Source organism: Leptinotarsa decemlineata, unplaced genomic scaffold (genome assembly GCF_025532065.1).
Source record: "Leptinotarsa decemlineata unplaced genomic scaffold, Ldec_3_MD MMD2_tig00000035_RagTag_RagTag, whole genome shotgun sequence".
In the NCBI taxonomy this organism is placed as follows: domain Eukaryota; kingdom Metazoa; phylum Arthropoda; class Insecta; order Coleoptera; family Chrysomelidae; genus Leptinotarsa; species Leptinotarsa decemlineata.
The window spans coordinates 4,175,562-4,201,315 of NW_027412540.1; the positions used below are offsets into that span (position 1 = coordinate 4,175,562).

Sequence of the window (25,754 nt, forward strand, 5' to 3'; positions counted from 1 at the left end):
AACTATTCGTTCCCCACCCTCAGGCTCATACAAGCTAATAAGCCTGATGTAGTCCTTCTCGACCACCAGACCAAAACGATATTTGTCGTGGAGTTTTCAGCTCCTGGCGAGACGAATATCGTCAGAAAAGAGAAGGAAAAACGGATAAAATATCGAGATTTTCTCTTCGAACTCCGCAGACTCTATCCAGATCACTCTGTCAAGATGGTCGTTCTGATTGTTGGAGTCCTTGGTGGAATGATGTCTTCTCTACTCTCGAATCTTAAAATCATACCTGTTTGCCGCACTAAGGGAGAAATCTTAGATGCACAGATGCAGAAGGCTGTCATTCTTCGCTCACTGCGCTTGCTCAGGGCACATGATTCTCGGACCCAATGATCACTTACCCCACGTTGTGGGGAGTGATCATTGGTTGATAGGGCCTGACCAGCGCACACTACGGTGAAAAAAATAATAATAATAATAATATTTTTCTGGGGCTGGTCCGCATATGCTTTCAAAGTTTTCTTGGTTCAAAAAAGAATCATTAGAACAATTGCAAAAGTATCTAGTACCTATTCATGTGTGGATTTGTTCAAAAAATTTAGGTTATTAACTCCACCAAGTTTGTTTATCTTTGAACTTTGCGTTTATGTTTATTCAAATGAATGCTTTTTTGAACTTGTTAAAAACATATAATAAATATAAATTAGGATGTTATTCTCTCAATATCGTAGGGCCACAGCTTTTCAATAAGTTACCGAATTATATTACCGAATCCCCTACCTTGAATGTTTTTAGAAATAGATTGAAAGATATGCTCGTAAAGAAGTGTATTTATTCTGTGGATTACTTTTTGTCCGGAACTGACAGATGAAAATAATATATATTCATCCATTCCTTAATGTTTCTCATTAGGTAAGATGATTTCTGTTTATCTGACGAATCCCATACAATGTATATTGTCGAGTGGAAAATAAAAATATTATTATTATTATTATTATTATTATTTTCAACAGTCCAACATTCAATTCTAACAAAAATAGAATTTCTTGTCAGTTTCAAATCAACCAACAACACACAGTTCATTTCAGCACCAACCATCTCATTTAAAATAGGTATTCAAATTCTCCATTTGCAGATATCTATTTTTCAATATCAGGAATATGGATTTAGTTAATTCAAGATAAAGTCACTAATAGGCAAACTTTCTATGTCTCACTTTTTGAAAGTGAACTTCAAAAATGCACTTTTTAAAAAAATAATCAAATGTTGATTTGACGAAGGAGTGTTGAACACAAAGATGTCTTTCTTATTAGTCACTGAGCTATGCTTGAACACATGCAGTAAACAAATCTAAAGAAATGAACTTTAAATATTCAAGCCCCTCTCGGATATACCTACACAGTAGGTTGAATGGACTGACGCCTATCAGAAAACAACTACTCCACTGGCTAATACTACGAACGGTGTTGGATTATATCCGACAGGCGTCAGTGCAGGAATCTTCATAGAAAATTTCCTGCATATGCAATTGGCAATACAACTGAAAGAATCGACCTTCAATTTTGGAACAAGCACACTTGCAGACCGCTTTCGGGCTCCTTAGTCACTCGTCAGTGCAAGGTAGTGGCCATTATCGACCTGGAGTCAATAATATTAATAATAATAATAATCAAAATCAATACCGGCTTGCCGCACTAAGGCAGAAATCTTAGCCGCACAGATGCAGAAGGCTGTCATTCTTGGCTCACTGCGTTTGCTCAGGGCAATGATCACTTACCCCACGGTGTGGGGAGTGGTCATTGGTTGATTATGCTGGTGCGGCCTCCCGAATGTATCGGGGCTTCGGGGGATAGGGCCTGACCAGCGCACACTACGGTGAAAATAATAATAATAATAATAATAATGGTCTTTATTGGGTGAAATACAATATACATCCAAAAGGTGAAGTTCAAAACTGCAGTGTAGAACACTACAGGTTTGTTCTACCACTTAACCTCCACAGCCAGCTACGAGAACCGGCAACAAAAATAAATAAAACAAATCCTACAAACAAAAAACAAAAAAAATAGAAAAAGTACCACATTATACATATGATATCAATCAGCATTCCAATAACAACAAAAAAATAAAATATACATATGGATAAACTATTGAGTATTTGAGTTTGTTTACCTAGTAGTTCAGTTTTCAATGTTTGCCTAAAAATACCTATTTTGAAATGTTTCAAATGAGGGGGAAGTTTATTGTAAACGTTGCATATCTGATACGTAAATGATCGATTGAAAAATTCATGAGTCTGTATCAATGGAGTTGATAACCCTTTATGCCTTACATTCAAGTTGTCTACGTTAGTCCGAAAAGTAATTTAATTATATAGATAGGTCGGAATTTTATTGCAGATAACCTTATGATAGAAACACGCTGAGTGTAATGACCTTCGGTTATCCATATTGAGCCAACAAATTTCTGACAGCTTTGATGAGATTCTGTTCCTTCTACGTACCCCATGAATAAGGGGAAGGCAGGAGTTTTGAATCTTTTGGAGTCTTTTGTTGTTCCTTATTGTGAGGCTTGGTCCATAGAGTACATCTGCATAGTTCAAAGATGAAAGAACGACTGTTACATAGAGTAATTTTTGTGTTTTTAGGGAGAAATTTTCGATTTCCGTAAATCATCTTGAGTGAGAGGTAAGCTTTTTGGATTAGTTTATTCACATGGGAATCAAATCGAAGATCACTGTCTACAGTCACCCCAAGATTTTTTGCTTCCTTCACAATTTCCAGTACATTAGAACATGATATTCCATATTTGAAAATCGAAATCTTTTCAGAGTATTTCATTCCTCGTCTTGAGTTGGAGCGAACAACAAAAATATCAACTTTAAATGTTCAAGGAGTTGTTTTCTGATAGGCGTCAGTCCATTCAACCTACTGTGTAGGTATATCCCAGACGGGCTTGAACATTTAAAGTTCAGTTCTTCAGACAAAAATGTCATTCAATTCAAGGAACTGCTACAAAACCTAATGGAGACTAAATTCATATATGAAGTAGTTATAATAAAAAAACAAGAAATTGTGTGGTATCACTTTCATAACGCTGATTTGAATCGACCCAGTAACAATGATATGTAAACATTTCTTTCTGAAATTTGTAAAAAAAAATACATTTCACACATGGGAATACTAGTCAATATATAAGATCTAGAATATATAGTGTGTAATATATTATTTGAACTGGTTTACTGTCTGTGAATATTTATTGGATGAAATGAATACTCCAAATGAAAGTCAGGCGAATAATACAACTGCATTTTATTTTCAAAATTTCGCGATACACAAAAGTCTTGGAGAATCATTTCTAACTCTTCATTGTATTCTGTTTAATTGCAATCGATTCAAACTCACCCCAACAAAGGAGTTTGCGAAATACTCATCTGAGGGACCACATTGTGTCAACTTCTGAAACTTTCTGATAAGCGATGCCTTTGCCCCGACGTATTTCACTCACATATAGAAAACTCCACGGAGTTGTATCTTTCACATGAAATATATTCTAACTCAATAAAAACTTTTACTCTCTCTTTGCACAACAATTACTTCTACTGGAGCTGCTAACTTATCGATCTCTGGAACGTTCGACAGAGATCATCTGAAAAAGTAGATAGGAAGAGTAATTGATGATGATGATTTTTCTACGTGTGTTACTTTTTTAAAGTGATTCACCCAGAATAGTAATCTTTCCTATTGAAATTTTACTGTCAAATATGTGTTAGTTAGAAAAAACATTCTCAACACCTATACTGATAATTGATTGGTTATTTATAGTCTCTTCTGAGCGACACTCCTGGCACATACACAAAAATTAACAACAAAACTTCCGGTACAGCGTTTATTAACAGATATCGTAACATTAATTCCTGATTCGAATTTGAACTTGAATGATCAATAAAGGGGCGTATTTACCAAAAAAGCGAGCACGAGCGAACCAGAGCGAAAAAGAATGAACGAGCATTCTGCATCAATAATCGTCTGGTGAGTACGTACATGAGCGAACATGAGCGAACACCAGCAAACATACACGAATGCTCGCTCATGCTCTCTCGTGCTCGCTTTTTTGGTGAATACGCACCTTGACGTATCTTGAGCATGAAAACTTCGGAATAGTCAGAAGATATTAACGAAGATAGGTTCTTAAAATCCATTGATAATGTATTTTTCAGAAGAGATTATTACCATTTGAGGAAAACCATTTTGGCTTTCTACTTCCAAAGAAATACATCGAAACTGAAGGGAAGGAAAAATTTATCAATTCATCTCAGGTGTACAAACTGAAGAAAACAGTACTTTTAGTGCGATTCAATGTTCACAATTGAGATAGTTGTTTCGGAAAAACGGTTTCTTTCAGTTTTCATCTTGAAAACATTTTTCAATTCAAATAATTTCCAACATTCAAATAGCTTCCACACGAGACTTCAGGAAAAATGGTTGAATGAATCGAATAGTTTTTGCTAGTTGAAACCTGAAAAATAAATCCTCCGATGAGCAGATTGCATTGATGATTCAAAACTAATATTTGTTTCCTGATTTATTCTTTATCCACATTCTCATTTGTTAATTTGGAACAGACTCACCAAAGAAGACTTGTTCGAAAACAAGAGCAAATTGCTTAGATTATGGCAGAATTATTTTCAGCTATAATATCCCAAGGACATTGATAACTAACGAAATAATTTTATCAGTTTTCGAAAGCACGTTATTTGGTAACATCCCGACGCCGAAGGCGGAGGGATGTTACCTAAAATAACGTGCTAGTTTTCGTCGTGGCTTGGCGAAAACACTTTTTAAAAAGGAGTTGAAAAACTTAGAAATTGGAAAATGACAAATTACTTTATTCAGTGTTGTACAAAGGATAAGTAAAGAGTGACGAGAGGCGTCATTACAAACAGTTTTATACAAATGCTTATCAAAATAGGGCTGATACAGCATCCGTCCGGGAAGTCGCTGTGGTGGGCGTTTCTAGAGGACATTGAGGTCACACGAGTTCCATAACTCCTCCATCCTTAGAGCGAAATTCCGGGGTTAATTTCGGAATTTCGGGAAGTTCCTTCGGCTTCTCCTTCTTTTGGGGCATCCGGTATGGCAAGGCATCTAATTGGATAGAATCGATAGGCTGCATACAGGATGGCTATAAAAAATATAACATATAAAATTATAGTCCAAATATCAATTGATTTCTGATCGATTGGTACATCTTGAATCTTCTTTATTTCTTCTTTCTTGATTTCTAGTGTTTCTTGAATATGCTTCATTTCGTCCAGGTTAATGGCTTCCAGTTTAATTGGGTTAATATTTTGAAATTGAGGATTCAAATATGAATAATTATTTTCAAAATTCAAGTTTGGAAATTTGAATGGTTTAAATTCAATTGTAGGGTTTTGAAAAGTTCTCATTACTGTATTGTCTATTTTCACTTCACATTGAAAGGTGAGTTCTAAAATAAAAGTTCCATGGAGAGGAATTGATTCTCTACTATTTTTGCAAGTTTGTTTAGCGACTTTTTGGCTTGGTGTGATAATGATCCATTTATTTTCTTCAATTTTCTGTATTTTTGTTCTATTAATCATTACAGGCACTGGGTTACAGTTTGTTAGTTTCTTTGAATATTTGAGCATCTGGATTTCACAAGGGGCTTCTTCTGTGATTACTTCTGGATTGTTCAATTGGCATAAGAATTCTTCATTTATGATTTCATTGCAGCTTGTGTCGAAAAGTACATAGTTTTCTTCATTTAGGATAAGATATTTAGATTTAGGAATAATCGTTTTAAAGGAATTATTCTTTGGAGTTGGTAAGGAGTATAAATGATAATAATTATAGTTCTCCATTTCGACTATCGGTATTTCAATAATAAAGATTATTTTGTTATGTTTCGAATATGCTTTGATATCGATTATCTTCTCAAATAGTAAAATGTTTTCTATTTTAGGTTCAAAGGGTAATTTACTTGTAGTCAAATATTTGGGAATCTTTTCGACTTCTTTTAATATCTCATTTGGTTCAGCCATGGAATTATGAAAAATATTCAGCTTCGAAAAAGTGATAGCAATTTCTATTTTCTCTAAGATATCATAAATTGCTTGGAATGCAGTGGTTATTTGTGAAATCGTTAATTGTATTATTAATAATTGATTCATTTCAAGATTCTTAACTTCTTGAGTTTGTATGAGCTTTTCAATGATTTCTAATCGAGAGTTCAAGAGTTCTTGATTATGCATAAGAGTTTGTGTATTGTTTCTAAAATTATCAATTGATCTTTGTAAAAGTGTTATTTGATCTGATATGAGAGTTTTCATTTTGTTTTGATTGGATGAGAGTATTTCAATCGCTCTGTCATATTTTTCTGCGTCATTTTGGTCTAAGTTACCAGTTATTGATCTGATAATTGATCCTAATCCATCAATAAGTCCTCGTTTTTGCTTTCTTCTGATTGAAGGATTAATTTGATAAATTTGCGTTATTATTTTCTTTTCTAATAATTCTGTTAAATAATATGAGTTGTAAAATTCAACTTGATAGTTACTTCCTTGGGTTTTATTATCAATTGTACTTTTTAATTGGTGTAATCTGTCTCTTAAAATATTAAATTCGTTTACTATGTCTGTTATATCGAATATTTGAATAAATGACCATTGGTCTATTTTATTTTGAGCGTTTCCTAGTTTCAGTGGTAGTAATCCGGGGTTGTCATTAAGTTCATGAAATGTTGGTGACTTCATTTCTGCGTTGCTTTGGATGAAGAGTCTGAAATAAGAAGTTTCTTTCTAAGCTCTTTAATATGAACAATTTCCTTTCTATCTGGGTATTGTTTACTAGTAATTTCTACTCTATTTCTATCTAATATTTTCGTTATAGTATAAGGTCCTATAAATTTATTAAGTTTTTTATTTCTCTCCTGTGGATTTTGTTTAAATACAGTTAATCCTACTTGGTAATCATTATTCGTGTCACCGTGTATATTTGTTTTTTCAACAATTTTCGCTTTTTTAGTTTCAATTAGTTTTTTAGTGTTATCATAAACGTGTTCTAATTTTCTTTTATGATTTTCAGCATAGTCTGTGAAAAATGAATGAGGTGTGAATAATTCGTATGGATCACGTGAATTTGTGTGTCCAAAAACTAATTCAAAAGGTTTAAAGTTTGTTGCACTATGTATAGATTCATTATATCCTATAATAGCATAGTCCATAAGGTCTTTTTCTTCAGGGTATAGTTCTTGTAATATTCTTAAATGTTCAATAATTGTTGAGTGAAATCTTTCAGCTATTCCGTTAGATTCGTGGTGTTTAGGGGTAGTAAAGTGAATTTTTATTCTATGTAAATTCAGTATTTCTTTTACAGTTTCATTATTAAATTCTGTTCCGTTATCTATTATTAAATTTTCTGGTATTCCAAAAGATGAAAAATATTTAATTAGGGCGCTGCTAATGTGTATAGCGGTTTTTCCTGATATTGGTATTGCTTGTGCAAATTTCGTAAATGCGTCAACTAGAGTTAAATACATTTGTTTATCATATTGGAAAATATCTATATGAACAATTTGGAAAGGTTTTGAAGGTGTTTCAGTTAACATAAGTGGTACATAGGGGTTTTTTCTAGCATATTTTGCTCTTTGACATATGTTGCATGAATTTATATAATCTGTTACTGTTTTCTTCATATTGATCCAATAATAATTCTTTTTTAGTTTTTCTAAGGTTTCATCTATTCCTCTATGATTTGATTTACTTTCGTGATGATGTTTTGTAAATAAGAGTTGATCATTTTTTTCAGTTACGGTATTTACATTTTTTGTGCATCTTATTATTTTAGGTCCTTTTTCTGAAAAATGTTCTAAATATACTTCATTAAAATCTCTATAAAGTTTTTCTGTATGAAAATATATGCAATAAGTTTTGTTCTGAATAGTATAATCTCTAAGAAATTCAAGTATTAGATTTTCATTATTTTTCTCTGGAATTTTAACTGTATAGATTCTATGGTTTTCATAGTTCTCATGTTTTACTTTTAATATTGGGTAAATATGTGGGAATACTAAAATTTGATTGATTTTATTATTAATTATTTCGTCATGGATTTTTATTCCTTCATTTGTCGTTTCATTTACGTTACTATGTTGGGTATTGTCTGAATCTTCTTCGATTGGAGGTGTTTGTTCTTTAGTTGGTGGTTTAATTTGAATGTCTGATAGAATTTTTACTTTTTGTTGAGTTTGAGGTTTGCTAGTGTTCTGTATAGGATGTTCTGATAAGTTTCTCAATAATGACATGGTTTCTTCGACAATGTCACCTGGGTTATTAATTATAGATTCATTTTCTACTGCGTTAATTTGAATTCGGGATAATGCGTCTGCGTTTGTATTTAATTTACCTTTTTTATATATTACTTCATAATCAAATTCTTCTAGTTTTAATCTCCAGCGTACTAATTTTGAATTAGGTTCTTTGAGTTTAAAAAGCCAAACAAGTGGGCGATGATCTGTATAAATTGTGAATTTTCTTCCGAAAAGGTAAGGTCTGAAGTATTTACAGGCCCATACAATTGCTAGTAATTCTTTTTCAATTGTACTATATTTTTGTTCTGTTTCGTTTAAAGTTCGTGAGGCAAAGGCTACTGGTTTATCTGAACCGATTGTTCCTTGGGATAGAACAGCTCCTAATGCTACGTTTGATGCATCTGTTGTTAAAATAAATTTCTTTTGGAAGTCGGGATATTGTAATATAGGTGCATTAATTAAAATATTTTTACACATGTTGAATGCTGTTATGAATTTCGTATCATGTACTACTTTTGAATCTTTTTTTAAACATAAAGTTAATGGTTTTGCTATTTTTGCAAAGTCTTTGATAAATTTTCTGTAGTATCCTACAAGTCCTAAGAAACTTTTAATTTCTCTGTGTGTTTTTGGGATTGGAAATTTTTTAATAGCTTCGATTTTATCGGGGTTTGGTTTTACTCCGTCTGGCGTTATTACATGTCCTAAATAACTAGTTTCTTTTCTCAAAAATTCTGATTTGTCTAATTGGATTTTAAAATTAGCTTGTCTTAGTCTTTCAAATACGTTTTGTAGGCGTTCTAAATGTTCTTGTAAAGATGTACTGAAAATAACTATGTCGTCTAAATATACTAAGCATGTTTCATTTTGTAGACCTCGTAATATATTGTCCATTACTCGTTGAAAGGTACTTGGGGCATTTTTTAATCCAAAAGGCATACGTTTATATTCGTAATGTCCGTTTTCTGTTGAATGTCATCTGTCATCTGTTGTATGTCATCAGGGTGCATTTCTATTTGGTGAAAACCGTTTGCTAAGTCTAGTGTGGTAAAATAATGACTTTTTCCTAATTTGTCGAGAATAACGTTAATGTTTGGTAAAGGGTATTTATCGTCTATTGTTCGTTCATTCAGTTTACGGTAATCTATTACTAATCTCCATTTTTTTTGTCCTGAGGCGTCTGATTTTTTTGGAACTATCCAAATAGGGCTTGAATAGGGTGATGTTGATGGTTGAATTATACCTTGCTGTAGCATTTTTTGAATTTGAGTTTTAACTTCTTGTTTATGAATTTCAGGGTATCTATAAGTTTTTGTATAAATTGGAGTTTCGTCTGTTAAATTTATTTTATGTCGAATTTCATTCGTAAATGTTAAAGGTAATTTTTCATTATAGAAAATATCTCGATATTTGTAACATAAGCTTTTTATTGCTCGTTTTTCTTCTAAATTACAGTGTTCGAGGCGTAAATTTTTTAAATTTGCTTTTTGAATGTTGTCTTTGAAATTGTCTAGTTCTTCATCAGTTTCCATTTTTTCGATAAAATTTACTTCTATTGTATTTAATAATTCGATTTCGAATGGTTCTTCTATGGATATTTCGATTGGAAAAGTTTGTGCGTTGGTAATAGTAGTATATGCAAAATAATTTTCTATGTTAACAAGTGCTTGAGGGGATTCGACTAAATCATCATATTTCTGATATTTCAAAAATCCTAAACCTTTTTCTTTGTTTACGGGTATTTTTACTATTTTAGTTGTTCTGGGTGGAACAATAATTAAATGGTTTTTTATTTTAAGACTTTTCTTTAAATTTGAAAATTCTTCTGTTTCATACACAATTGGTATTTTAGCTAGGGGTGTTATTATTTGTTTTTTCTCAAGATTTACAGAGGCTTTAATTTGTTCGAGGAAATTTATACCTATAAGTCCGTCATATTTATTACTAAAGTTGAATAAAAAGAATTTATGTTTCTGATTTATTTTGAATTGTTTAAAAATTGGAATAATTACTACTTCATTATGATAACTTATGCTGTGTGCTGTCTGAATATTAAAGTCTTCTTTTAAAATATAATTTTTATAAAATTTGTAAGCTAATTGAGGTTTTATAAGGCTTCTAGTACTTCCTGTATCTATTAAAAAGTTTGCGTTTAATTCGGGGATGAAAATATATGGTAGATTGGCTTTAACTAAATATGTTATTATGTTTGGTCCAGTGAGGTGTCTTCCTGTTGAAAATTTCGTGTTGAATTTTCATTTTCGTGTTGGTTTTCAAAATCTGGGTTTTCTGGATTCTCAGCGGTATGAGAATACGATGGGTTTTCGTTAATATAGGGGTATTGGTAATTTTCGTATTCTTGTTGGTAACAAAAGTTTTCATATTCTTCTTGGTTTTCGAAATAATAATTTTGTGGGTCATATTCATCAAAGTTGGAAAATTCTTGGTTAAATAATTCGGTTGCATGGTATTTGTTTTGCGGATTTATTTTTGTATTACCTGAGGATGTGTCCATAGGTTCTGGTTTATAATTCGTTTTAAATTGACTAGGTTGTTGGGGATTTCTCATTCTTTGACTTTGTTGATTTGAAAAGAATGGGTGTTTTTGTGTTGGAAAATTGTTATTCGGTTTCCATTGAAAGGGAATTCTTTGACTATTCATTGTTTGATGAAAAGGTTGAAAATTCGGTTTTATATATTGAGGTTGTCTATAATTATTTTGGATATTCATAGGGTATTGCGGTTTCTGAAAATGAGGATTGGGTTTTTGTAAATTAGGTTTTTGGTTTGATGGGGTAACTCTCGTAAATGGTTTGTAATTATGTGTATTCACGCTATTTGATCTGTTCTGTGAATATAGAAAATTTTCTTCTTCTATTACTAGAGACATTGCTTTTTCTAGTGAATCTGGGTTTCTAAGTCTAACATTATTTTGTAGATATCCTGGTAAATTTCTTATGAATGTTTTTAAAGCTAAATCGTCATAATTGTTAATTTGTAAAATTTTTTCTTGTTGTTGAATCAAGGAGTTATTGATTTTTGAAACAATAAGGCTTCTTGAATCCTGGCATCTCATTCCAAAATTATAAGGTGATTCGTTTTTGTGTGGTGTTAAAGAAATTAGATCTTGAACAAGGCAATCAAGATTTCTTTGGTCTCCAAAACTTAATTGTAAAGCAGCTTTAATATCTGTCCACGTCTTTAATTCTATGCGAGAACCAATGAGTGTTAAGGCTCTTCCTGTTAATTTACCAATTATTGCTCTTAATAAGAATTTATTTAATGTTTGATCGGTCTGACTTTGAAATGTTGCAATTAAATTTTCACAGTTATCTAAAAATATTCCTAAGGTATGAGGATTTCCTTCATATTGAGGTATTGTGTCAATATGTAGTCTCAAAAGTTGAAAGTTTGTTTCAGGCATTTTGTGGTTTTCTTTAAATGAGTTTTCTAATAATCTACTTAAATTATCTAAATCTTTTTCAATGTTCATAAAATTTGTTCGCGCAAATTGGATGAAAATCGAAAATCAGAATATAATATTATCACTTATTGGGTGAAGGTAATTTTTGGGAATTGGATAGGTTGGGTTGTACTTAAATCGACTTACAGTAGTAGTATCGTTGCTTTCATTTCTTTGCGAAGTCTTTCTTCTGGTTTCTTGGGTTTTCTTCTTAAATCTAGGTTGCCAATAGGATTTCCAGCGATGCTTGTCCGTAGTCCCTGGTCTTCTTGAAGTCGGAGTTGGCGATTCTTGTCCTCTTCCGGCAGGTTTTTCCAAAGTCTCAGCTTTCCAGTTGGTTTTTTGCCAATGAATCGTTGATACGAACCGAAATCACTTCGATAGAAACTTCGTTTGACAAAATCCTACCGACTGCGCCAGTTTTCGTCGTGGCTTGGCGAAAACACTTTTTAAAAAGGAGTTGAAAAACTTAGAAATTGGAAAATGACAAATTACTTTATTCAGTGTTGTACAAAGGATAAGTAAAGAGTGACGAGAGGCGTCATTACAAACAGTTTTATACAAATGCTTATCAAAATAGGGCTGATACAGCATCCGTCCGGGAAGTCGCTGTGGTGGGCGTTTCTAGAGGACATTGAGGTCACACGAGTTCCATAACTTGCTTGAGGAAGTTATGATAAAATTATGAGTTATTTATCAATGTTCGAGGGATATTCGGTGAGAAAATTTTTTGCAATTCGAACAAAATTATTTATTGAACACACAGTTATTAAAAGAACAATTCGTATAATGATATTCCGTTGATCTTGCTGTATTTGCCTCGGTTACTGCATAGGTGTTTCCACGCATACTATTGATTATTTGGTTATGATGTTCCTGATCAATATTCAAATAAGGTTTTATGGAATTTCCATTATTGTGCCCAGTAATTTTCAACAATTGCTGTTCTTGAACTCCACTCTTAGCTAGTTAACTGACTGCAGTTGCTCTATTAGAGTGATTGGTTATTTTCCTCTGTTTCGTATCCAAGCCAATTGCTTCAGCAGAAGATTTCGTCCATCCGTTGATTATATTTCTACCCAGAGGCATATTGTCATACCAGTTATCGCTTCCTGTCTTCCAGTGACGATTTGACCTTAAAAATAGTCTATGTGTCTGGATATTTGTGCCTCGTTTTGATAATAATTTAATGAATAATCTGATAGGACAAGCATTGTTATCACTATTTTGAACTAACCATTTGCTAGAGGCGCAGTTCTTTGAACCCCCTTGGCAGGTTTTACTGAAAATTGGATTATATTCTATCCTATTAGTTGGAGATCCATTGTTGTCCTTTTCGATATGAAAATAATCAACTAAGCAAGCATCACCTTCACCACCTCTCCAAGCCAATTCCACCGCTGCTATGTGATAAAATTTGCGTAGGAGTCCTATAGGGGTATTTTCATCCCAAAAGTTTATAATTTTACTCATTTCATTTGAAGTTAATGGTACTGAGCTTGTTTTGCGTTTAGTGGGATCTGTTTGTAAATTTCTTCGTGCTGCGTCGCGTGCATTCCGCGCTTGTTTGAATGCAACACTTTTAAAGGGGTCTAGCATGATATTATACTCCTTGTTATACTTTTCTTGCAATAATTTGCTTGTTATATTCCATACGGTTTTAACAGTAGCCTCCTTAAACTCTAAGCTATCCTTTTTTCTCATATTAATCGCCCAATCCTTGAGTATTAATGCAAGCTCTTCGAGAGTACGATTTCCATCCAATTCATATTTTCTGGCGTCACAAAACTCCATAAATATTTTCCAAGTGTATTTTTTACTATTGACAGTATTTTTTGGTGTATTTTCTTCAATGATTTTGTCAATTGCCGCATCATTTTGAACACCAAAGCGAGGAAGTGACATTTTCGAAATAAATTGAATTACTGAAATGTCAAACAACTTTATTGTGTTGGTTGCTTAGCAATGTCATGACATAAGTGATAACTACCCGTGAAAACTGTCCATGGGTAGTTATCAGTGTAATGATGGTTTCATTGGTTATTTCGACACACATGACTAGAAATAGACAAATTTGATAGGATAATTTTTTTGGCAAAAATTTTTTGGAGAAATGACTTTCGCTGTTTCTTTGTACTACAAAAAGGTAGAACTGGCAAGTCAATCTTCCTCTGTATACACGACCTCAATGAACGAAACAACGTGCGGGTGGAGTAATATGCTGGAGAGATTATCAGATTCGGAAAGTTGAAGTTGAAACGACGAACTTTATCTTAGTTCATTCAGTGAACTCACTAGTTTAGCTGAATACGGAAGACTGTGGTGTGGATTTTCACCCGAAAGTGCCTTCCCCGTTATCACAAGATGTAAATGTGTAAGGTTCAAGAGTGTCTGCTGTTGAAGTAGTTTCCATTGCCCCTTTTTGCCAAAGGAGCGAGTTCTTGCATCGAATTTATTTTGTTGACATCAGCTGCTCATTTCATCTCCTGCCATCAAACTAGACGATGCATCTGGCCAAAGCTACCTTCACTATTTTTGTATGATTGTTGGTTCCAGGTCAGTCTGATCTCCAGTATCATCCCCACATAATCAACATTACCTGACAGTTCTATCTCTCTGCTTCAGAGGTTTCAGTACGTTTACCTTGGCTTTTTTGGAAACTGTTATGGATATGAGTTGAGCCAATCTTACTCCGGAGGAACAAGACTGGATACCAGTGGTGACAAAATGCTCTTTCAGATGAACTTTTTCCTAACAGTACCACTACTGTTTCTTTCATGATGATTGCATACTTTTGATCAGTAAATTATGATTTTTCATTTCATGAAAATAGGAAGTCGATCGAAGCAATATTCAATATTGATGTGTACAGAGTACATATGAAGGATAAAGTCAAATCCTAACATTACCATGTATGTCAAACCCACTACTTCAAAGTTGTCTTGTCTGAGTGTAAAGACTTCTTCAAAGTCACCTTGTCGACATCGTGTGACGTATGTAGAGATCATTTCAATGTTGAAAGTGTAGTATGTAGACGTACTAACTTAATGGGATCACACCGATGGAACATTCATTACTCGGTGGATCTTTGAAGTATGCAGACGTATGTTTGTACATAGACAAGCACTTGATGAAACCCTGTACCGTGCATTCTCACATACACACACACACACACACACACACACACAAACCAACCAAATGTAATTACGTCATTATGTCACAAACACACACAAAATCTCATATGAAAAAAAAATCTGAATGATCCATGCACCAGACACTTCAAGGTCACATCATCTTGATGTTACTAAACAACAAAAAAAAAGCAATTAATACGTCATGGTGGTGGAGGGAGGCCCAGAAACGGCTGTTATCTGTTACTATCTGCTCACTCCATTTTATAGTACTTGAGCATTCATTGTGGAGAGTTCCCCATGAGACTCTCTAATATGCCAAAAATATTTGGGATATTTTGAATGCAAAAAAATGCCTATGGTGATATGAAGGTAATTGTCTAATATGTGTTAGCAAAGATACAAAAAAAGAATCACAGTACTATCGCTCTGATATTCGTTCGACACTAAAAAAAAAAATGTTTTTGTCATATCTAGAATATTGGCATGATCAATAAATGTTTTATATTACTTTTCTGCAACCGTATTACATATTCTGGAAGTATTCTTTCTTGACAGATGAAAAATATAGATTCAGCTACTGTTAGCAAGAACGGAATCATTCCGCTTTTGGTATTTCTTCCGATTTCACTCAATGTGATTTTATTATTGTCATTCCGGGTGTACATCTGTTCAACTTCGGAATTATCACGACTTTTTGGCAAGACACTTGCTTGTAGCTAAACTTGAAACTGAAGTTGCCCTCGTCGATGCCTTCCCAGCCATTCGTTGATGTAGGTTGTATTTATGGCGTGGAATGCCCTGATATATTTCTTGTAAGCCTTTTTGAAGTCAAACGTTAACGTTTTTATCTTGGTGTCAGCATTAATGAAAAAATTAACAATACTGAAACATCTATGCTTGAATTTGAATATAGAAAGTAATATGAATCATGAAATTATGAAAGAACAACAGAAATTAATTGGCGCTCCAGGGCGACTTCATTGATTCCAGTGGCGCAATTGTTCTTTCAGCTGCAGAAAAACACGAGAAAACCTGCAGCACCTAAAGATCTTGATATGCCAATGTCCTCTCTTTTATAAAACAAAATGTAGGGTACCTCCAGAGGTTCCAATAAATTCAAAACACCATGATGGTAATTCTGTGAAGTTTGAATTTATTTATAAAAACGTATAGGTACCGCGTATCACTTTGCAAGGACTTGAGATATTTACAGGAAACTATCATCGCTAAAAATATACCAGAAACAATGTATTACTTCAGGAGCATCACATTATTAGAAACTAAAGTAAAAAAATCAACTTTTCTACACACAACTGTTATCAAATTTTCAACCTGTCTTTGTTTTGACTGCAAAATATCATCTGTTTCTGAAATAAATAAATAAATAAATATATATATATATATATATATATATATATATATATATATATATATAATGATATATCTCATGCCTGAATTGAATAAAAAAATACTCCATTAATCTCGAACCTCCCGAGTTTTTTGAGGAAAACTGTGGATTTTTCACGAATAGCGGCAAATGTAAATCACCTTTCATATCAAGCAAATTAATTCATATATTCGCTTAAAGTCACCAAACAAACATTAATAGAATATAGTTCATAATATAGTTCATAATTCGAACACGAACCAATTACACCACCTGGTTCATTAGCTAGAACAGCAGTGCTCGAAACCAACGAATTCATTTAATTCTGCGGTGGGGTAATGGCCGGTGTAATTCATGATTCTCTGGATAGTTGTCCCAAACGGCGAGACCATTCAAGGATATCGATATCTGGTGTATCGACGGCATCGCCTCTCTCTACCCGGTAAATTCGCGGCCGATGCCTTCCCATTACCGCTGATTGCCAAACACTGATTGGATTCCGAGTCTGATCCCACCAATCGACCTTTTTATACAACTACTGTATCTCATATCGTTGATAAACAGTCCATCCGTGCTTCATAAGCTTATACAGTAATGGAATATGGAGTGAATGCGAAATTGAGTTTTTGTCACAGCTGGCTCTGCCTACACGGAACATTTCAGAATCAAAATTTGATTCCATGTACAGGTAGTCTGAAAGGTTTTCAGGATAATCTTGATGGTGTAAATTTTTCTAGATAACTCTTGTACATTTAATTTTATTCGATATTCTTGCAGCAGTCAAAAACATTACTCTATTAAAAACACTTTTCTTTAACCAGGATGAAAATACGGTTTCTTACCGCGCGTTTCGCTAACCAGGAAATGAATTTACCTGATTTAATATACTGATTGAGTTAACTTGGTAAACAAAACAGTAGTTTTGTTCTAGTAAGAGAAAAGGGTTTTCAAAAGATTCAATCCATATCAGAGGTTCCAAATTCTACAACAAGAGGTCATTTTTTGCTACTTGCGAATTGTCTGAATCATTTTTTTTTTATGTCTCCGAAAAACTTTCCTCTTATCTTCATAATGTCCATTCCAGCAATATTGTTCCCTGAACTAATTGTACAGATCCTTTGTTGAATGTTTATTATATTCTTCTAGATATAATTCGGATTGTACATAAATTTCGTGCCTCCTGTTATCCAAATTCGAATAAAATATGACGAGTTGTCATTTTCTCTTTGTTTCATTATCTCTATTTGACAGCCCTATTTGGTTCAAATGCCCTCTAAACCCATTTCCTGATCTGATTCCGTCCCATAGAAGCTGGTACCGACAGTTGGTTCAGAGCCAATATTGGGCGCTGATGATCCGTGCCAATCACATTCATTAACTTTTCCGTTGTCTGACATCCAGTGTCTTGACACTGTATTTCCACACCAATCTCGATATCACTCTTGGGTTTATCACTTCCTCCATTGCACCATGGTTGTCTCTGAAAATTTCAACCCAATCATTTTGTTTGAAAAGGCGAATTGATATAGCTTGCGTTCTGTAAAATTGAACACTTTTATTAAAGTGCAATAAAATCTGATATGATTTTGGAATTTGGATATATTTGGAAATTCATAAGAATATTTCTCATTTCCCTTGTATGTGAGAATCAGAAAATGCCAAAAGATGTCCCCGTATCGCTGCAAGTGATTATTGGCTATAAGAAGACAATGATCAGTTGCTCTCTGAAACGAAGTCAAGGAATTGTTGAATCTTTTCCTTCATATTATCTTTGGAGATTACGTGATGCATATAAACCTTGTTTTTAATGAAGCTTCCAGGGTGTTGGAGTAAAAGAGGTAGTCAATCAGCCTTTATTGGCGAAGTGTCTCTTTCGAATTATACATTTCGTGGTCCTATCGAAATTTCTTATGATATCAGGTGGAGACAATATTGTTCATAAATGTGCTGGGAATAGGCCGATACTTGAAAGAAGTCCATAGTATATTCAAGGTACATTTCATTATGGCAATGTCACATTGAACACTGTTCGGCCTGATATCATTCTTACAGTTCTTTCCCGAATTTGAATCAGCTTGATGAAAATAAAGATAACAAATCTGTGGGGGAAAAGGTGGACTTACTATCATGATTGAATAATTTTTGCCCATCCATTCATCATTCTAGAAAAATTAATGAACCAAACCCTTCAAATTTTTTCTAAGTCATGAGTATTGTATATTAGACCACTTTTAAATGGTATGCGGTGTATCTACGTGTGCACCTAAGTAGTATTAATCTTAGATGAGACATTTAGGTGCGGTTCTACCTAGTAATTGGTTATCAAATTAACGTTCGACAAAATTTTGAAATGTTTTATCTATTCTAGATGAATAATAACTCGAAATGAAATAAAGAAATGAAACCATTAATTCGAATTGATGGTTTCGTTCATCTACTATTCATCTTCTCGAATGTTGATTTCACTTATTTATGATGATTTTTTAAATTCCACCAACAAAAAAATAGCCATACAACCTCATTAACGTGGTATGGAGAAAATATTTCCAAATGATCAATAATTCCCTCATGTTTATTCTTTTTCTTCTACTTATTCAAGAATTATTACAAATAATAAAAAAAATCGTTCATTTCAATTGAAAAAAATTGAGCTGACTTTTTTCAATGATGAATAGTCACAACTGAATACTTCTCAGAGAAATTTCGAAATACGGAATACTCCTCTATTCAAACCGCATTTTTGCATTTAAATAATTCTCATCATCTCATCACCAGTTTGTGAATTATTGATATACAGTGTCATCTCCAAACTATGCACCATAAGGGAAACTTTTTTATTGAGGGTTTTTCGACAAAAAGTTATTCCTGATGAAAGTTTGTGCATCTCCTAAAACTGAACATGCACCAACAAAATTCAGAACAACACACGTAATATACGAGGAGCTTTCAAATATTCAATTTTTTGACAGGAGTAAAGTACCCTTTTTACCAGAAATTTCTCAAAATATTATTGGGAAAATTTATTAAGCATTGCAGAAAAACATCCAGAGCCATCTAAGTGGAGTTTCATTTTATTACCAATTTTTTTTAATAGGGATTACGATAAATAGACAGCATCCTGTACGACGGTTTATTTCAAAAGCCTGTAATATTACAATACAATATTACAAATATTACGATGTAATATTACGTGTTAACCACGGTCGATTTTTTTCAATAAATTAATTTTCAAAGTTATTTTAATTTTTTGTTATCAGGGAAAATTACTCAAAATTATACAGTATTGTACTGTAAACTCAATATTCAATAATATCAAATCACAAAACATCGAAATTAAATAGATATTTCTGAACAAACTCATTGATTTCCTGGAGATTTTCTTGTCCAAAATAAATATTTCAAGTTGAATCTCCAGAAAATCAATGAGTTTGTTCCGAAATGCCTATTTTATTTTGATGTTTTGTGATTTGATATTATTGAATATTGAGTTTTTGTTACAATACTGTAGAATTTTGAATTATGTTTTTGTGTTAACAAAAAGTAAAAATAACTTTGCACCAAAAAATTGATTTACTTTTCAAAACAATTGATCGCGGATAACACCGCAGTTGTGTAATTTGTAATATTACAAGTTTTTAAAATAAATCGTAGTCCCCATAAAAAAAAATAAAAATAGATAAAAAATAAAACGTTACTCAGATGGCCATAACTTCAAATCTAAATGTATTTTTCAATGCTGAACAACTTTTCTAAATAACATTTCCCGAGATTTTTCAAAATGAGGGTACTTTACTTTTGTCACAAAATCAAATATTTGAAGGCTCCTCGTATATCACCTGTGTTGTACTGTATTTTGTTGGTGCATGTTTAGTTTTAGGGGATACATATAACTTTTTGTCGAAAAATCCTTAATAAATAAGTTTCCCATATGGTGCGTACTTTGGGCATGATACCGTACAATCAACAGATATTAAGTTGAATCAGATATCACTTCTATATAGTATGAAAAAGTAGGGCATATTTCTCAACCATTCGTAGTTTTATCTGTTTCATTGAAACGTTTCATATTCTGTTGGATTCCATTTCGAGAATTCATGACTCCTGAAACTGATTTTTTACATTACATTCGATATGACGTATTGCAACTTTGTCATTGAAATATTATAATTTATTGAGTTGTTGCTATTATTTACTTCAATTTGCATCTAAAATAAACAATGTTGAGTGACCACATGACTTCACAAAAAATTTTGATTGTTATATTTTTTATATACTTAGTACAGAAACAGTTGAAAACCAAAAAAGTGATCGAAAAGAGATATACCTTTCAGAAGGAAATAGTATTTACAAAAAAAAATCTGGATTTCCACTTCTATATCTTTATGAATTATGAAGTTTCTTTCAGTTACAAACTGGTAGAAAAAAGCCTTTTCATAGCAAGTACTTTCACATGAACATTGAATAACTACTACTTTCATATACATATTAAATTACACTTGTTCACTGGTTATACTCAGCCTGTCCTCCAAACACACGTTATTGTAATGTGAAAAATATCCAAAGTTCAACATGGAAATCTAGCATCCACAAGCTGTACTTTTGGAAGTTTCAATTTGGAAACATTTATCTTCAACACTATTAGAACTTTTGAATTTCTAAGAATATCAAATAATGCATTGCTTCCAAAAGTCATCTTTATTTGGACATTGGTAGTTGCGTCCAGCATACGTCCAGCAGCACAAAATTAAAATCAGTTTCGTCTGCAGAATATTCACAAATGAACAACAGAATTAGAAATTGTTTTCGAAATAAGAAACATTCAGTATTATTCTTTGAAGTTCGTGGTTTGATAACATATCCAGATACTTTAATTTCAATAAAATGCATAAATTACTTCCATTTAAGTGAATTCTCCAACAGTTCTCAATTTTTGATAACATTGACAACAACATTTGACAACAATGACAACATTATAGACAATAAGAATTGTACTAATCGTAACCATATATCCTCCAGAAGTACAATGATTTCATTATTCATTTTTATTGTTGTAGTATGATGATGAATTACATCGACTCAATCATTTGAGAAAGCTCTTTCATTACCTTAAAAACATCTACCAATAAATCAGATGAAATATATTTCATTACCTGAATTGGAAATATTACTTAGTATAATTGACAATGGAAAATATTCCCAAAGTGGATGACTAAAATGATTGCTTGATACTATTAATATTTAATTTTTCATCAACTGAATTTCATTACATTTCACAAAAACTTTCCTGGAACAGGATAATTAGGAAAAAGGAAGGATTGATGAATGCTTCTAATGAGAAAGCCTACGTTCTAATAATAATATTACCCTTCACTCATTTGCTATCAAGAAACCGAACATACCGTAATGATATTGTTGTAGATTTCATAAATGATCCAATGGGAGTGACAACACCGCATTGTCGAAAATATTTTAGTTCGGTAGAGAATGACCGAATATGCTCTGCATTAAATTTTCAAAGTGATCTGGTGTCTATTTCACCAGAAACGTATGATTTGCTATCTAACATGAATCAGCCTGTATGTTAGAATGTTGAGTTATAAGTATTTCGGAAAAAAATTTGGAGAATTGTTTTCGGTAGAATACCTATATTTGCGGTCCCTCAATCTCATCGTCAGTTTTATATGGTATTATCAAGTTACATTTTTATTTCATTGAATAATGTCATTATTACAAGTATTAAGAACCACACGTTAAAACGTAGGACCTCGTTAGTCCTTGGCTCGCACAAGTTTCTCAACTTCTGAGAAATGTCGTTCGTATGGGGGCGACAGCTGATTAACGGAAAAAGATTCTAAACAGATTTTGAACAGATTTATTACTTGTTTAGAAAACCCAGTGCTATAACCGTATCCACCTCAAAAACTTTGAAGTATATGGGAGAGTGTGTATGAAAGTGCCAGTTTTGAAAAACATCAAAAAAAGTTAACGTCAGGTGATAGTTATTGAATAAAATTGCTTTTTGTAAATAATTAGTTTAATAGTCATGATTATTCAATCAAAATAAAATGAGATACTGTGACAGAAATTAGTAATATGGCAACTTAAAGAAAAAAGGGAAATCGACTCTTTCAAAGCAACATGTGTATGAAAGAGCTGGGCATGTGCTATGAAAGAGCCGGGTTCGTCTTTACAAAAAAACAGTCTTTCAGCAAATAAAAATCACTTAATAAACTATTTATCTGTTATATAAATCTTATCAATCTTCGGGTGATGACTGTCATCACCCGAAGACGATTGTAGATACCAACAATTGAAACGTCGAGAACTAACGTGACTTGGAATCTCTACACTTTTTTATTTTTTATTATTTTCTTTTTGCATTCCTTTAATTTTTATTTATTGAATTATTTTTTTTACTTGTAGGTTATTTCACTATCATTGCATTTCAGGTTTATTGTTGCTTAATATAATTGTTATTTTCAACTATTCTTTTTTAATTATTCTTTTTTACTTGTTTCAGGGATTTCAAATCATTTTATATCTGTTTAAAATCTGTTTTTCCGTTAACCAGCTGTCGCACCCCTACGAACGACAACCCTCAGAAGTCGAAACTTGTGCGAGCTAAGGATTAACGAGGTCTTACCTTTTAACGTGTGATTCCTAACACGTAGACAATGTAGACAATGGAAGTCCGAACTAGTGAAATTCATCACGAAACATTGTCAATCACCTTCAAACAAACTTTTTGGTAATTGAAATTGTGTTCACTCCACCATTTAGGCAAATATTCCTCTTATATTAATTACATTTATTTGAACAGTTAGGATGTTGTTATGATATAAATATAATTAATATTTTGTTCCTCGAACTAGAGAGTGGTCAATTGAAACATATTTCAATTATTGATTCAATTTTATGAGATGAGCTTAGCACAGGTTTTGTCACCTACCAACAATAATTATTCGACGGTAGCGAAAAGTTGAGTAGTGTTTCCGTCAAAAAGGTATTCACGTTCTCTACTGTAAACTTTTTGATATTTGAAATTGTATTCTCTCCACCATTCAGGTAAATATTCAATTTATATTACGTTTATTTGAACGGTTAGGATGTTGTTATGATATGACTATAATTTATATTCTCTTCCTTGAACTAGAGAGTGGTCAATTAAAACATGTTCCAATTATATTGATTCAATTCTATGAGGTAAGTACGAGTAGAAGCAAAACTTGACTCGAGATCTGTATCTTTGAGTAGTGGAAAGTGCAATTATGGAAAAGTCACCAACACCTGTAACTATGCTATTGCATTGTTGTGTAAAGTGCGTTTCCAATGAAGAATGAAAAAAAAGGAGAAAACATACTTATTTCAGGTAAGGGAACAATTGAAATAATTGTCAAAGTCTTGATATTTTTCAATAACGTTCTTAAAAATAATTACTGTGACGTAATAAAATGTGACCATCATCTGAAATATAGCTTCTCAATGAATGTTGACTTGCAGCCACGATTAGTGTGAGAATCAAATTTATTATAGAGTGAGTTTCAGTGTTTCTGATGATTTTGCCGAGTCTTCTAGTCTTGATAATGCCAACTGATAATGGTAAAATGTCGACTTTCAAAAAACTCTCAACGAATTGAAACCCAAAATACACACAATACACACACTTACTGTTCCCGTTACATAATCACGAGTCCACGCCTCTGAGTGTCTGAGTGAAATTGAAACCGAAGAACATCTTTGAGAGTCCCTAATGACGAAGAAATAGATGTGTTCCCATCTGCCTTCGGGCGACTTTCGCCCCCGAAGTGTGAATCTGACAAGAAAAAATTGAGAATCACCCAAGATGACTGGAGCTCATTAAACTGAAATATTATTGGCTTGGAGAGAGTCTCTCAGCTTTATTAAAAATGATAAAACAGATTGGTATTCCTACTTCGAGCCATCATTTATTTCATCCAGAGAAAAATGTTTCTTGTTCTACCGTTGTTAGAGAGTGAGACAAAGGCTTATGGTATTATGAATGAACATGTGATGAAAACCCCACAACCCTTCATTAGAATGAATTTGTGAAAGATGGTTGAGGGGAAGGTTGACAAAATATTTGAACTGGCTGTTCATTAAAAACTGAGCACGGATGTAAACAAAATAATAATAAGGAGGACAAGCCATGAAATTCATATATAACAACTCATTTTTCTTATCTTTGATAGCTTCCTAAGAAGTCCCACATGATGTCCCTATTTGTAAAAAACAACACCCACCAATTCAATTGTGAAAAAACTATTGTTATCATGCCAACGTTTCAGATTTCAATCATTCAAATGTAATGTAATGTAATGAAATTTTTCCATAAATATCATTAACAAACACTACTTATTTTATTCAAGCAAACTGATTGATGCAATCGAGAAATTTCATACACCTGAAAATGGAAAAACAATAATTGGAGCATGGAATAAATTAAATTAATTTAAATGAATATTGCTTCAGGAATATATAAAGCAATTTTAGTTTCTTTTTCGAATTGCGCAAAACTAAATAGAAAACAATTTTCAAGTTCTGTAATTCTCAGAATCAAAAGAATGACCACATTTTCTCATATAACCAACTTGTGGCATTCAAAATATTATTATTTCCGCACCTTCCACGTGCGTTCTTACACTCTTGTTTTCAATTATTGGCCGCTTTGTTTCACATGATGTTTGTGTCAATCGTTGAAGTTCAATTTGTGAACTGTATTTCACCGTATATGACAGGTATTTTTCGGAAATGATTTTTCCAATATTGTTTCCATTTCATAAAACAAAATGATTTGTTTAAATGCAAATTTCGAAGTGGTGGTATAGTCTGACATTATTCGTCACCTTTTATTTTGATCAAGAGATCAATTGGAATATTTTCGGAAATCAAAAATACCTCTAGAAGAATTGGTAGAGTAAGTGTTAGCTTACTGAAAAGATCGGACCAAACAGAAATTTTGGAACGAGTGGAGAAGCACATATTGAATATATGCACGGACCACATGACACCGAAGTACACCTTTAACACAAACTTCACAGCCAAAATCATAAGCCGTCAAGAGTGGAAGACCATTAGTCATACCGAAAACATGTTTGGAAAAAACACCTGGTATACAGATGGATCGAAGATCAAACATGGAACGGGAGCTCTAATATACCGAGACAGCAAGAGCGTATTAGGAGCTCTGACAAACCCGAAGGTAACATCAAAACTGGTCTGGGAATGTCATGAAGAACTGAATGAATTTGCAAACAGAAACAAATTAACTTTGTACTGGGTGCCGGGGCATTCAGGAATCACAGGTAATGATAAAGCTGATGAATGCGCTAGACGCGGATCATCAACTTCATATATAGGTCCTGAACCAGCTCTGAGGATACTAAAATCATTGAAACGAAATCAGATTAGGACATGGAACAATGAGAAGCACAAA

At 32.9% G+C, this 25,754-nt stretch overlaps 2 protein-coding genes across 3 annotated transcripts in view; one reads left to right on the plus strand and one right to left on the minus strand.

Moving 5' to 3' along the window:
- LOC111506190 (limbic system-associated membrane protein) overlaps window positions 1-25,754 on the plus strand; it is a 1,118,878-nt gene that overhangs the window by 43,142 nt on the left and 1,049,982 nt on the right. The gene's annotated exons all lie outside the window — the stretch shown is intronic.
- LOC141480971 (uncharacterized) lies at window positions 4,853-13,863 on the minus strand. 2 transcript variants are annotated; one of them, XM_074171761.1, is made up of 2 exons: window positions 11,927-13,863; window positions 4,853-6,785 (listed from the first exon to the last, which is right to left on the minus strand). In XM_074171761.1, exon 1 carries the CDS (start codon window positions 13,682-13,684, stop codon window positions 12,749-12,751), a length of 936 nt encoding a protein of 311 aa, XP_074027862.1. In that variant the 5' UTR covers window positions 13,685-13,863; the 3' UTR covers window positions 4,853-6,785; window positions 11,927-12,748. The 2 variants fall into 2 exon arrangements, with proteins under 2 accessions (XP_074027862.1, XP_074027861.1); XM_074171760.1 differs by having other exon boundaries at window positions 11,927-13,710.